Raw genomic sequence first — 14415 nt, forward strand, 5'->3', positions numbered from 1 at the left:
AACGTTGTGCTGTCTAAAGTAGTCTTTTCCACTTAAAAAGAGCACCAATAGTTATGAGTGCGGTCGTTTCATCATCCAAAAGTGAAGCATTTTCTCTAAGAAGGAAATGTCGGGCATGCGTGGGGCTTTGCAATGAGATGGACAGGTTGTATGCTATCGATCATCCGCAAATGGTTCGCACGCCTGATGATCATTTTTGAAAACGACGTCATACACCACGTCTTTTTTAAAAACGGTAGAAAACATGTTTGGCTTCAACGCTGCGCAGCGGTTGTCCTTGGCGTGCCGTTTGCATGCTCCGCAAAATAAAAATACAAGTGCGCACACGAGAACTACGTCTCGCATGCTCGGATTTTGTGGTTAGGGACCGCACCCGGGATCGACTGCAGCGGTAAGACTGGCCAGCTCTGCTCGACTGCAGACGGTAATGTCTTGCTGCGACGCAGGCCTGCAGCTTGCTAACGCTCAGCCTGATAAGCCCTGGCTGTACACGCCAGGTTTGCTCTCTGGATCCGCCCCTGGTACTGTCCGTACCGCAGTGCGACGCCACTGCTGACAGAAAATGCCAGGCTGTCGCCGTATGGCTCACGTGCTGTCTGATGTCGCTGTATGCCTCACCTGCTGTCAGAAGCAGTGACAATTGCCGGTGCGGTCAGTGCCGACACGTATCGCTGTGGTGTGGTCCGTGTCGCATGCTGATCGGAGAGAAAGCGGTCCCTTCGTTCCAAGCCATATGGCGCGGTGCGTCCGACTCTGAAGGGCTTCAGCTGCGGCCGTCTGTTCAGGGTCAGTGCCCCGCAGCCGCTCTAAGCTGGCGCCGGTGTGACCCATGTGGACCGTTAACCAGAGCTGGCGTTCCTGTGCCTCTCTGGGGGACGGAGAGCCCGAACCGGTGCGGCTGCTGGCACCACTGCGCGGTCTCGCGATGACACCAAGGCCGAGATCGTTGTGGCGGATTATGACGGCGGCATTGAGACGACCGGATGATGACAGACAGCGGGCGGTGACGGGTTGGGCTCGTGCTGAGGCCGTGCTCGGACGCGGGTCGATGCTACCAGCGTCGGATGCGCTGGGCGCTCGTGGACGCGTTTCCGCGCCCGCCTGGGTACGACCTGTCAGGCGGCAGACACAGTCCGCCCGTCTCCAGACACTGTCGAGCGCGCCGTACATGTATTACCGTCTGCGGGTCCGTGTCAGCGCGCGTTTGACGGGGTTGTTTTCTGTTCAGTTTCAGCCGGGATGGGCCGTGTACAGGAGGACGACCAGACGCCCCAGAGCGGGCGCCGGCTCATTAAGGCCGACCCTTCGCTCGCCGTGCCCTGCTCCACCACATTCGTAAGTCACGTGGCCGAGCTGGGATCATGGGCTTTAGGGCTGGAACAGACTTTTAGTCCGATTATAGGTTGTTACGATTTTAGTGTGATTGCACACTTGTGCAGTTGTAGAGCAGCACAGTTCTTTAATATGCACAGCTTGTCCTCAGTGTGACATTGAGCATGTACAAAAGGTAACGCGCTCGCAGATAGGTGTTTCGGCGTAAACGTACCGTAGTATATTTAAGTATCTGTAGCGGCATCATACCATTAGACAATCGGCCTGTTAAGCTTGCAGCAACGAAAATAGTTGATCATTATCCTAAACATAAATGCGTCGCAACGTGTCCTTTCACACACTGTTGGCCGCCGTTGTCGGTGCATTCCGCTTCTTTGAACTCGGCAAGTCAGCCCGTGTTCATCGATCCACATTTACGCGTCTCCAACGTGACTCACGGCCGTAAAGTTGACGCCGCTGCAACGGCAAGGTTAACGGGCATATCGATCTGCACAGTCATCAGATGTCAGATGTCATTGCGTGTCCGGTACGAGCGCGGCTCCTGTTTTAGATGCGGACTACTCCGGTTTGACCTGCCGAGCTCGTTGAAGAACGAGGCCTTAAACTTATGAGACCTTAGACCCACGCTATGAGAGACGAGTCAGACGCATTCTTTGCGAGATTGCTTTTAACTTCATTTGTCATATTTCGATGATAATTGCGGTTTTGCTGTCCCCGTGGCTGGCATTGCGAAATTTAGCACTTTCTCTCAGCCGCTTCGAGTTTTGAATGCAAGGCAAAACGCAATATTGGTGATTCCTTTAAGGTGCGGCTAGCTCACCACTAACAAGGGAAGCCTGGTCACAAGTTACCGTCTTATACGGCACAGCAGATTACGCTGTGATTCTGTTGGACGTGAAGACCAGGGGCAAACTGTTCACCAAAAGGGAATCGCAGTACTTGCGTGATGCGCTCAGGATGTACACAACTAGAATAAATCGAACTTATATGCGTTTTAGCAAGTGTTCGTAAATGCACAATGTGACTGCATAAGTGGAACATTTGTCGTTTTCGTGCCCAAATGCGATTGTATTAGTGAATCGACGGTTGTTTTTGTGTCAGTCAAGTTACGACAGAGTATGTATGACCGTCGATGATAACACAGGTCACCAAGTTCGCCGACCTTCGCTTGCAACGACCCGTTTCTCCACGATCGTGCCCCGCCCGTTACGTAATCGGTGGTTCGAGCGTAACGTCCAGCGGCCCGGCCCGGAGGAAACGCAGAGCCACTGGAACGCATTGTGTGCCTGGAACAATGGGCGCTCCTGTTTTCTCCCGCTGTCATGGCTTCATTGTGCACCTGCCATTCCCTGGGCCCCAATGAACTAGCGTGCTCCGGTGGCGTGGGCCCCGACCAGTGATTAAATCCGGACACTCTCCGATAAACGCTCCCGCTGGAAGAAAGCACTTTCGGTGATATATCTGCTGGCGCCCCGGCGCCCCACGGCTGGCCGCTGCCTACTTTTGGCTGTTACATTTGGTGTTGCTTTCACGATCATGACGTGGCCTACGTTGACAAGGCAAACTTCTGTTGATGGATTTGCATTTTGCTTGTGAATCGTATGGATTTGTTGTGAACCAAATCTGCAAGAGGTGAACGCGTATCAAACTTAAGACTTGGTGGTAAACCTTCCATACTTCCCAAACAGTCCTTAAAATACAAAACGAGCTGTGTACAAGTCCCGCATGTCATGACCCTCGGCCGCCGTACCCACATTCTTTGTACGAGTCATACTCCACCAATGTCTCGTTCCATCCGCCTTTGTACGAGCCACAATCCACCAATGTGTCGTTCCATCCGCCTTTGTACGAGTCATACTCCACCAACGTCTCGTTCCATCCGCCTTTGTACGAGTCATACTCCACCAACGTCTCGTTCCATCCGCCTTTGTACGAGCCACACTCCACCAATGTCTCGTTCCATCCGCCTTTGTACGAGTCATACTCCACCAACGTCTCGTTCCATCCGCCTTTGTACGAGTCATACTCCACCAACGTCTCGTTCCATCCGCCTTTGTACGAGTCATACTCCACCAACGTCTCGTTCCATCCGCCTTTGTACGAGCCATACTCCACCAACGTCTCGTTCCATCCGCCTTTGTACGAGTCATACTCCACCAACGTCTCGTTCCATCCGCCTTTGTACGAGTCATACTCCACCAACGTCTCGTCCCATCCGCCTTTGTACGAGTCATACTCCACCAACGTCTCGTTCCATCCGCCTTTGTACGAGCCATACTCCACCAATGTCTCGTTCCATCCGCCTTTGTACGAGCCACACTCCACCAACGTCTCGTTCCATCCGCCTTTGTACGAGCCACACTCCACCAACGTCTCGTTCCATCCGCCTTTGTACAAGTCATACTCCACTAACGTCTCGTTCCATCCGCCTTTGTACGAGCCATACTCCACCAATGTCTCGTTCCATCCGCCTTTGTACGAGCCACACTCCACCAACGTCTCGTTCCATCCGCCTTTGTACGAGTCATACTCCACCAACGTCTCGTTCCATCCGCCTTCCATGCGCCCGGTGCGGTGCATGGCAGCTATCAAACGGCAATGGATTCAAATATCATGGAAAGAATATGGAAATAGACCCCGGCGTCTGCGAGCCGTTCCATCAACCAATCAGTGCTCCTTACATGCACCCCGAGCCTGTCCGTCCTGATATAGTCGAGCCCGGCTGAACCAATCGGTCGCGGGCTGAACCAATCGGCTGCACTCTGACGTCATCGCCGTTGCCAGGACGACGACGACGACGACGACCCGGACTTTCCGGAGACGCCGGCCACGCCCCAATGTGCCGAGCCGGCGGCGCGTGGCGGCCTGGGGCTGGGGTACCGGACCACGGGTGGACCCGTCAGTTCGCACTGGCACCAGAATAGTGAGTCGAGTTCTCGGCTGCGCCTGGGAGTCGTTGCAGGCATCTACGTCAGTTCTGGGTGATGGGGGACAGTGCTGAGTGTCTGTCGTCGCGGGGGAGCTAAGGGGGCTTTGGAGAGTGCAGTGTGGTGCAGAGTTGAATTGTGTCGTTTAGTTAATGGAAGAATGTCACAGTGTATGCCTCTTGAGGGGATTGGTTGGGTCGGTGCTTAAACTGGATTGATTTCATTTGATTGATCGGTTGGGCAGTTTGCACAAACTTAATCTGGCATGCATTTTCAAGCTGATTACGATCAAGAAATTGGTAAGTCGGGAAGGATTGCATGTTAACAACTCATTATATCGCACCATTGCACAATGGCATACCATAGTCGTTTGAATGCTCGGTGTCGTGTCACGCGCAGCTAGTCGATAACCCAGCAACTGGGCCCTCATGCCAGTCGATAACCCAGCAACTGGGCCCTCATGCCAGACGTCCGCTCAAGGTCAAATCAGGTCTCGACTGCCTGCATGCCTTTGGTCATGAGCATCGCGTACCTGCAGCACGCACTTATTGAACAGCAGGATGGGCAGCAGATTCGTGCCGACGTCTGCGTTGCCGCGATACTCAGGAGTAGACGTAGTTGCACCGCCGCCGTTTCACAAGGCTGGGTGACATATTCGAGCAGGGATCCAGCGGAAGGCCTGGCGTAACTGTGTTTTTGTGGGCACTCAGGATAGCATACGTTCCCTGCACAGTCAGCTATGATTGATCAGCTGACCCTGCACAGTCTGCTATGATTGATCAGCTGACCCTGCGCAGTCAGCTATGGTTGATCAGCTGACCCTGCGCAGTCAGCTATGATTGATCAGCTGACCCTGCACAGTCTGCTATGATTGATCAGCTGACCCTGCACAGTCTGCTATGATTGATCAGCTGACCCTGCGCAGTCAGCTATGGTTGATCAGCTGACCCTGCACAGTCTGCTATGATTGATCAGCTGACCCTGCACGGTCTGCTATGATTGATAAGCTGATTTTCGCACTCGCTGAACCACTGGTGCACTCGCTGCATGATGTTTACACTTTGTTGATTGCTGTTGCGTACCGTTAGGTTAGTTCATTGTTTGCCCTAGATACATGCGGGCACTGCGCCGCAGAGCAATAACGCCAGAGATTTATATGGCGCATGGTATGGTTAAGATTGAGCTTAGATCATCACAATATCCCATTCAACCCACAACCATTTGCCGTTGCTGCGTTCAAAGCCCGCCGTCCATATAACCTACCATGCCTATGTAATTATGTCAGCATCTCAAATGCTCTCGCCCTCACCAAACGCATGTAGAGCACCAGGTTACTACCGTATCCAAGCGTGTAGCTCGCATCCTTAGCTCCCCCGCCCTCCATCACACCCGCGTAGGCCGTCCCGCCCCTGACTGACCGCGCCCGCCACCACAGTGGCACTGGACCTGGCCACGCAGCGGGTCAGCTTCAAGTCGGACCGGCGCCACACGCTGGGCGGCAGCGACCGGCCGGCGGCGATGTCCCGGCCCGGCTCGGCACTGTCGGACCGCAGCGGCGGCAGCGACGACGCGCCGCCACCGCACCAGCCCGGCAGCCACGTGGCCTCCGAGCTCCAGCGCCAGTTCCTCGCCTCGGTGGGTGCAGACTGGAGAACAGTCCCTCGCCTCGGTGGGTGCAGACCGCGGGCCAGTTCCTCGCCTCGGTGGGTGCAAACCGCGGGCCAGTTCCTCGCCTCAGTGGGTGCAGGCTGCGGGCCAGTTCCTCGCCTCGGTGGGTGCAGGCTGCGGGCCAGTTCCTCGCCTCAGTGGGTGCAGACTGCGGGCCAGTTCCTCGCCTCGGTGGGTGTATACTGCAGCCCAGCTGACCGCTTAGTACCGCCAGGCCGGCCGCTGCCAAGCCAGCCGATACAACATTTGTGTTCGCTTTTAGCGAGTCGACAACGCTTTCCTGCTTTCGGTGATTGCGATTTTGAAACCAATTAAAGGTGTGGGATCAGCCTCTTGGAGTGGAAAGTGGAAATGAACGCCCTCGATTCGAAAATCAATGGCACGTTTTTGCACATCGGTTAAATGCCATTGCAAAAAAGGAAGCCCTTTGCTGTTGGTGGCAAGAGCTGGACGAAGCTTTGTCATCGTCTGTAGGCACTGAAAGGATCAGATATGTAAGATCGACAGCAAAAAAGAAAACAACGACAAAGACCTATCGCCGTGAAACCCCAGTGATCGAATGTACAGACCATGCACCCTGTCCGCTTCGAAGCGCCAGTCTTCCCGACGGTCTCCCAGCTGCAGTCAAACCATAAAGGACGACTGACCTGCTTGCCAGCGGACCGACATGACCATTACAGCTATTACAGCCAATCTGACCTGCCCCCACGCGTGTTCCAGTCGCAGTGGACGGACATGGAGTGTCTATCGCTGACGTTGGAGGAAGTGGTGCATATCCGCTCCGTCCTGACTAAGGCGGAGCTGGACTCGCTGCCGGTCGAGTGTCACATCAAGGAGGACGTGGCGCGCGGCAAGCTCTGCTTCCTCTGCATGAAGACCCGCTTCTCCTTCTTCGGCGCCAAGGGCCACAACTGCCGCCTCTGCCAGCGCGTTGTCTGCGCCAAGTGCTGCGCCAAGGTGGGTCGGCCTCCGGGAGAGGGATCGGGGGTGGAGGCAACGATAGCGGAGCTGACAAGGGCTGTTAGTGCTTTTCATAACCATCTTGATCGGCTTGTTTTGGATGAGCCGAGTGCTTCGGCATAGGCCAGAAGCGCGGCTATGTTTGGCGCGCTGGTCGAAATGGCGCTCGTTGGAGGACGCGGAATGACGCTGGCCTTTAAATACAACGGCTCAGTTCCAGGCCTTCTGGTGGCTTGCACAGCTGATCAGTCAATAGAAGGGAAAGCTATCGCTTGGAGCCTCATCATTACTCAGCCCTAGTTGGATTCTGTGACTGGCGTGGGACGTTTTTTTCATCAGTTGCCAAAGACATGGTCTGGGAGCGCACCGATAGCAAATACGGTGCCAGACAGTTGAACGCGATGGCGTATAAAGTTAGGGTTGTCCACGCGGGATTATTCGGGTATCACTTCCAGCGACTTGTTCTGTATCACTAGATTCCCGAGCGCTCGTAGAATTGATGTCGCCATTGTGGCCGGTTCGCTATCGGCGTCAGCTCACCGCTGGCCTCCGCGCAGTCAGTGAGAGCCGACGGTGACGCCTCCTCTCCTGCTGCAGATGAGAATACCGACCGAGCACTTCGCCAGTATCCCGGTGTACACGCTGACGCCGTCGTCGCTCTCGCCGCAAGAGGAGGAGGCTCGCTCCCTGCTGTCGCGTCTGCAGGTGCCAGAGATGCCCAGCTTCACCACTGGTGCGTCCGGTGCGGGTGGTGCCGACGGTGCGCGGAGAGGCGCGATTGGCCAGGGGATCTCCTCGTGCACAAAGTCCCAGGCGGTGGTGTGGGCCTGTGGGCTCGTGGGGATGCTGTCCGGGACTGAAGGGCGGTGGTGTGGGTCTGTGGGCTCGTGGGGATGCTGTCCGGGACTGAAGTAGTTGAGGTTGGTGTAAACGGTAGATAAGCAATGCGAAACAGATCGAAATTCCATGTGTTTGTGCAGCGAATATTCAGTGTTGGGTACATGTTTGTGCGGCTATGTTTGGCCCGGAATTCGGCAGAACTTTAAACAAATCGAAATATCTAGCTGCAGCATTTTCATGCTTCAGAAACAATACGTGTAGCGGCGCATGTTCATGTATCCGCGGCGTATCATCACACCTCCCGTTTGCCCCCAGATCACACCTCCCGCTCGTCCCCAGATCACACCTCCCGCTTGCCCCCAGATCACACCTCCCGCTTGCCCCCATATCTTACCTCCCGCCTGCCCCCCGATCACACCTGTTTGCCCCCAGATCACACCTCCCGTTTGCCCCCAGATCACACCTCCCGCTTGCCCCCAGATCACACCTCCCGTTTGCCCCCATATCTTACCTCCCGCCTGCCCCCCGATCACACCTGTTTGCCCCCAGATCACACCTCCCGTTTGCCCCCAGATCACACCTCCCGTTTGCTCCCAGATCACACCTCCCGCTTGCCCCCATATCTTACCTCCCGCCTGCCCCCCGATCACACCTGTTTGCCCCCAGATCACACCTCCCGTTTGCCCCCAGATCACACCTCCCGTTTGCCCCCAGATCACACCTCCCATTTGCCCCCAGATCACACCTCCCATTTGCCCCCAGATCACACCTCCCATTTGCCCCCAGATCACACCTCCCGCTTGCCCCCATATCTTACCTCCCGCCTGCCCCCCGATCACACCTGTTTGCCCCCAGATCACACCTCCCGCTTGCCCCCATATCTTACCTCCCGCCTGCCCCCCGATCACACCTGTTTGCCCCCAGATCACACCTCCCGTTTGCCCCCAGATCACACCTCCCGTTTGCCCCCAGATCACACCTCCCGTTTGCCCCCAGATCACACCTCCCATTTGCCCCCAGATCACACCTCCCATTTGCCCCCAGATCACACCTCCCGCTTGCCCCCATATCTTACCTCCCGCCTGCCCCCCGATCACACCTGTTTGCCCCCAGATCACACCTCCCGTTTGCCCCCAGATCACACCTCCCGCTTGCCCCCATATCTTACCTCCCGCCTGCCCCCCGATCACACCTGTTTGCCCCCAGATCACACCTCCCGTTTGCCCCCCAGATCACACCTCCCGTTGCCCCCAGATCACACCTCCCGTTTGCCCCCAGATCACACCTCCCATTTGCCCCCAGATCACACCTCCCATTTGCCCCCAGATCACACCTCCCGCTTGCCCCCATATCTTACCTCCCGCCTGCCCCCCGATCACACCTGTTTGCCCCCAGATCACACCTCCCGTTTGCCCCCAGATCACACCTCCCGCTTGCCCCCATATCTTACCTCCCGCCTGCCCCCCGATCACACCTGTTTTGCCCCCAGATCACACCTCCCGTTTGCCCCCAGATCACACCTCCCGTTTGCCCCCAGATCACACCTCCCGTTGCCCCCAGATCACACCTCCCGTTTGCCCCAGATCACACCTCCCGTTTGCCCCCAGATCACACCTCCCGTTTGCCCCCCGATCACACCTGTTTGCCCCCAGATCACACCTCCCGTTTGCCCCCAGATCACACCTCCCGTTTGCCCCCAGATCACACCTCCCATTTGCCCCCAGATCACACCTCCTGTTTGCCCCCAGATCACACCTCCTGTTTGCCCCCAGGTGGCTCAGACCCCACCTCACCGAACCTGTCGCGTCAGAGTCCGGAGCAGACGCAGAGTCTGCCGCCGCAGCCGCTGCTGCAGCAGGTCGAGTCCAAGCTGCGCAGGTGCGTGGACACTAAGGACCGTGGGGTGGAGCGGGTGGAGAGCTCACGGCTCCGATGCCTGCCGCGGGGGCCGAATTAACGTGCGGCTTCGGAGACACCGCAGAGTTGTGGCGACGTTCGGTAGCTGACATTGACCGCTCTGTCAAGCGGCTTAGACATTGAGACACGAAAAATCGATAGAATGCGCCCGTACCGGTAAAATCAATCGGTCACTACCTCTTTCCTCGGTGAAAAGCTGTTGGTATCGTCATACATGTTTCACGTATCACTTCGCTATCACTTTCTCCTGCGAACAACTATATCTGCGAACAAGTGCATCATCTTTACTGCCGTAATTGCTGTGTGTGTGTGTGTGTGTGTGTGTGTGTGGTGTGTGTGTGTGTGTGTGTGTGTGTGTGTGTGCGTGCGTGCGTGCGTGCGTGCGTGCGTGCGTGCGTGCGTGCGTGCGTGCGTGCGTGCGTGCGTCCGTGCGTGCGTGCGTGCGTGCGTGCGTGCATGTGAAGCTGGTTGCAAACCAGCTGGGCGCTGCGCTATGCACTGAGTCGCTCCCCGCGCTGACGCAGGGCGCGCCTGTACCGGTCGCGCACGCTGGCGCGCCCCGAGGACATCGACAGCCCGAAGTCGGACGGCGACCGCGACGAGTTAGCCGGCGGCGTGCTCATGACCGTCTGCAAGGACTGCAAGGCCATGGTCCTGCACATCATCGTCACCTGGAAGAAGCGGCGCGACCGCAGCAAGCGGGCCTCGGCGCCGGCGCGGCCGCGGTCTCTCTTCATCGCGGCCGTCCACTGAGGCGCATCACCAACATGGCGGCCGCCGGCGAAGGCCGCGCAGCCAGCATGGCGGCCGCCAGTCAAGGTCGCGTAGCAGCATGGCGGCCGCCGATGAAGGCCGCACAGCCGACATGGAGGGCGGTCAAGGTCGCGTAACACTATGGCGGCCGCCGGCAAAGACCACGCAGCCAGCATGGCGGCCGCTGGTCAAGGCCGCGTAGCAGCATGGCGGCCGCCGGTGAAGGCCATGCCTCCAAACGGCTGCTGCCGGTCAAGGCCGCGCCGGCGGGTATGGGCGCACAGGGACGAATCGCCTTCCGCGTCTCACGGGGCGAGCGTGGGCCAGCTTCTAGTCGCAGTCGGTGTGGGTGGCGCGGTGGAGATAGTGGTACCGCGCGTTGGCGGCGTCGCCGCAGCCGCGCGGGACACAGGTGTGTGTTGTGGCGTACTGGGTGAGCGGGACATGTTCACCGCTGCCGACGTGTACCTGGATTTCGGTTGCCAAATGACGGTCGCTGCTGTGGGGCGATAGCAGAGTGAATGGGCCGCGCTTGTCCTGATCGGGACCGCTGTCTTGGCGTGTGTGCAAGGTGAGCTGTTATTGTTTGGATTGCGAGAGACGTTGGAGAGCATTAACAGGTGTAGCTGTAACGTTGGGCACCTTTGCATGGCCCCAGCTTCGAAATACACGTAATTCCCATGCTTTGAGTAGGTGTTAAAACGTGGGCCAGCCAGCGTTGTGACGTTTCTGATCGACTGTCGTGGGAAATGTAGCGTAACACTGCAACATGTGATACCCTGCGCGAGACATCAGTGGCCCATTCAGCTTGGTGGGCACCCTGTCAGCGAGGTGCCGCGTATCATTACTATTCCCTGTGTTTTTTAAACATTCTGGTGGCTCTTTGCATGGCTTATTACAGATTTGTTACCCCGATGGCGTGTTCTAGAAAGACAGACCAAGTTGAATGCGTGCTAATAAGTCGTGTCGCATCGTGCGAAATACGCAATCATCTAATAATGGTGTGATCGTTGAAAATTATCACTTCGCCAACTACCTTATATCCAACCGCACAATACAGCGCATCCTCAACAAGAAACTATCTCCCTTCAAAAGCAAGGTCCTGTCCCATTGATAATATGCGTCTACACAGGACCCATTTTTAAAGTCTTAAGAAATCAATCGGTTGCGCACCAAACAGCGACAAAAAGCCATGTGAAATGCTGCCTTTCGGCACACGTGCTTCTGTTGATTCCATCCAATGCATTGAGTAATGTTTTGTTCGCGCATAATCCGCCATTTTGTATCGGGGTAAGCGTCGCACAAATCCGGTTTTAGTACAAATTGAATGATTTGTCGCGGTTGAATGTCATTTTACATCGTTATTTCCCGTTCGATTCATGGGCAGCTTCGTGATATTTTAGCGTAAGTGACAACCACGACACAAAATTATGGGTTGCGTCCTTATCGGCTTGCTTTCTGCATAAAGGTCGATGCGCGACAGGCTAAACCGCATTTCCGAAACATCCGGCTCCCGATGTCACGTACTATTGCTCGTGGTTTCGTCCCTGCCCAATATCATATCTTTCAGCAATGATATGTGAAACTGTATTCCACGATACTTTGCGTCAATACCTTCTTGGATATCTGTATCTCAACTCTGTCCGTAGATCTCTTCACAGGAACTGTGTATTTTAAGCCATCGCCGACATACCGCACCACCGTTTTGGTCTTGTCCTTGTTTAGGGTGACCTTCTTCGCCGACTATCCTCTGCTTTCTTGGAACCTACATCTACACCTAATGCAGTTTGCTGGTCGCTATGCTGCCTCTGTACTTGTAAATAATATCTAAATATTGGATATAACAATAAAATATTTGTTGTTAGCACTTGTTTGCTAAATAATTCGACGAATGTACCTGCTGGTGTGTCCTGGTCCTGCGCAGGTCACATAATCGCGCTGACCTGGCGGCGGGGAAAAGAACCGGATGCAGAGAGCAATTGGCACCAGCGCAGCACAGGACGACCTATCCACTAACATTGTACATCATTAGCTCATACTTTGTCACAAGGCCGTCTAAGGAAAGACAATATCGCTTGTATGTACGGAGAACCCGTTACGCACTTTATTCGAGTCTTCACATTATGACATATTATATGAACGCATGTCACTGGGCTGCTGGACGAACGCGTTACACAAGGGCGCGTGCTCTATACTCATAAAGCACAAAACGCCTCAGTAAAGCTGAATCACAGCCATCACCGCTGAATAAAGTATCAATCACTCGGCTGCCGCCAGAATGCATTATGCAACAGACGTACGCGATACGCTCACATCGCACACAACGCGTCGTGAAAACTTAATCGCAGCTATCACCGCTGGCGAGGCTGGTATACCCGTCACCGTCACTGGCACACTCGCACATCGCCGACGGCCGGAGCGCCGCCGCGCCGAGCTGCACGCCGCCGAGCCTCCCACACCGGGGAGGCCCGCGCCTCGAGCCGCGCCGCCCGCCTCACTCATCCAGCTGCGGAGCTCGGAGCACGCGCTCCAGCGTGCTGCGCTCTGCCGGCGCCAGATCAGGATGCCACATATCCACCATGAGCAGGGCGCGGGCCGGGCCGCCGGCCGGGCCCGCGTGCTCGGCCCGATGCAGGTACGAGTCGTCGAACAGGAGGCAGCGGCCCGGCTCCCAGCGGCGCGCCTGGCCGTCCACCATCAGGTGACAGCCGTCGGGCACCTCCAGGCCTGGTCATAGACGGCGCCCGTCAGGCCGCCGACGAAGCTGAAGTTTTCCCACGCAACACCAGCATCCACGCCTCTTCGCAGATCATTCCCGTCAGGCCTCTAAAGCAGCGGGTCTCACGACACTGTAGCCCCTCCCCCTCCCCTTCAGGCGGAACCGTGGAGACCACAGCAAGCGCACAGCAACCAGGGTGAGCGCATGCTGTTCAAGACATTACACGGATGATGGTTATGCATAACATGCATGGGGCCATTACCATGAAAATATTCGCACACACAACACAAGCACACACCAGACCTGCCTTTCCTGGTCTCGCTCTCGAATACCGTCCACATGCCCTCCCCTCCCCCACGTTCCCCGTGACGCCCACAGTTAGCCCCTACCGGCCCACACCCACTCACCCAGATGGCAGCGAACGCGGGCGTTGGTTGGCCCGCGGTGTGGCTCGATCCGCGTACCCGGCTCCAGCAGAGAGAAGCACACGTTCGAGAAGACCGTGCGGCGCATGACGCCGCTCAGTCGCGCCACCGCCGCCTGCGTGCGCGGACACACATCCAGCGCCACGCCCTGGTTCACCAGCCAGCAGACTCGCCAGGAGCCGGCTGGCGTCTCGTTGGCCGTCCAGAGGCGCGGCCGGCGGCGCGCGGCGCGCAGCTCGGCGGCCACCTCCGGCCAGGCGCGCTGCAGCAGGAGCACGTCCTCGGCGTGCGCGCCGTCCCACCAGGCGCGCTCCGAGAGGCCGGCCACCAGCAAGCGGCCGTCGGCACTGGCCGGCCAGGCGGCCAGGGCGGCGCGCAGCCGCGGCGTGACCGCCCGGCTCTCCGGCTCTCCGGCGCCGGCGCCGGCCGGCTCCAGCGCCGCGTCCAACCGGGCGGCGGCCCGCAGCGCCGCTTCCGCCCAGCCGTGGCAGCGCGTGCAGTCAAGCGAGCGACACTGGTCGGGCCGACGTGCGCGGCGCCGACTCAGCCAAGCGGCCACGGCCGCCGACAGCAGCGTGCCTGCCAGCAGCGACAGCGGCAGCTGCGGCTGCGACGGCTCGGCGCGCGGCAGCAGCGCGCCACAACAGTCCAAATCCATGACAGCGGCTGGCGACGGAGTGAGGAGGCGTCAGCGGCGCCAGTGCCGGGGCGCCGACACGCCCGCCCCCGTGCTCAATCGCACCATAGCGGACGCGGCCTGCGGGAGGGGTGTCAGGTACGGCGGCCTGAGACGGGCGTCCGATATCGCAGGCTGAGGACATGCTCGGGCGAGGTTGGCCAAGGTCATCAGCCATTCGCCGGGCGTGAGCGGGGA

General features: G+C 57.5%; 2 protein-coding genes across 5 annotated transcripts in view; one reads left to right on the forward strand and one right to left on the reverse strand.

Annotated features, from left to right (window-relative positions):
• Window positions 1–12261, forward strand: part of LOC119105723 (protein spire homolog 1) — a 100425-nt gene extending 88164 nt beyond the window's left edge. For 3 of the 4 annotated variants that reach the window (XM_037229202.1, XM_037229204.1, XM_037229205.1), the window contains 8 exons: window positions 1229–1335; window positions 4117–4255; window positions 4538–4558; window positions 5695–5894; window positions 6648–6884; window positions 7485–7620; window positions 9500–9605; window positions 10169–12261. In XM_037229202.1, the coding sequence (XP_037085097.1) occupies window positions 1229–1335; window positions 4117–4255; window positions 4538–4558; window positions 5695–5894; window positions 6648–6884; window positions 7485–7620; window positions 9500–9605; window positions 10169–10397 (1175 nt within the window). In that variant the 3' untranslated portion in view covers window positions 10398–12261. The remainder of the gene's footprint in view (window positions 1–1228; window positions 1336–4116; window positions 4256–4537; window positions 4559–5694; window positions 5895–6647; window positions 6885–7484; window positions 7621–9499; window positions 9606–10168) is intronic. The other variant, XM_037229203.1, reaches the window with a different exon arrangement.
• A 622-nt stretch (window positions 12262–12883) lies between these two features.
• LOC119105724 (aspartate beta-hydroxylase domain-containing protein 2) lies at window positions 12884–13734 on the reverse strand. The gene is made up of 2 exons (XM_037229207.1): window positions 13524–13734; window positions 12884–13124 (listed from the first exon to the last, which is right to left on the reverse strand). Exons 1-2 carry the CDS (start codon window positions 13627–13629, stop codon window positions 12892–12894), a joined length of 339 nt encoding a protein of 112 aa, XP_037085102.1. The 5' UTR covers window positions 13630–13734; the 3' UTR covers window positions 12884–12891.
• Between the last annotated feature and the right edge of the window lie 681 nt (window positions 13735–14415).

Source organism: Pollicipes pollicipes, unplaced genomic scaffold, assembly GCF_011947565.3.
Source record: "Pollicipes pollicipes isolate AB1234 unplaced genomic scaffold, Ppol_2.1 Scaffold_6138;HRSCAF=7277_pilon_pilon_pilon, whole genome shotgun sequence".
Taxonomy (NCBI): Eukaryota; Metazoa; Arthropoda; class Thecostraca; order Pollicipedomorpha; family Pollicipedidae; genus Pollicipes; species Pollicipes pollicipes.

What these genes read in the sequence shown, in the direction of transcription:
- LOC119105724 (XM_037229207.1), bottom strand. Translation starts at nt 13,629, where the DNA reads ATGCGCCGCACGGTCTTCTCGAACGTGTGCTTCTCTCTGCTGGAGCCG. An exon ending in CCGCGTTCGCTGCCATCTGG is followed by an intron (nt 13,125 to 13,523) that starts GTGAGTGGGTGT and finishes GTCTATGACCAG; the next exon opens with GCCTGGAGGTGCCCGACGGC.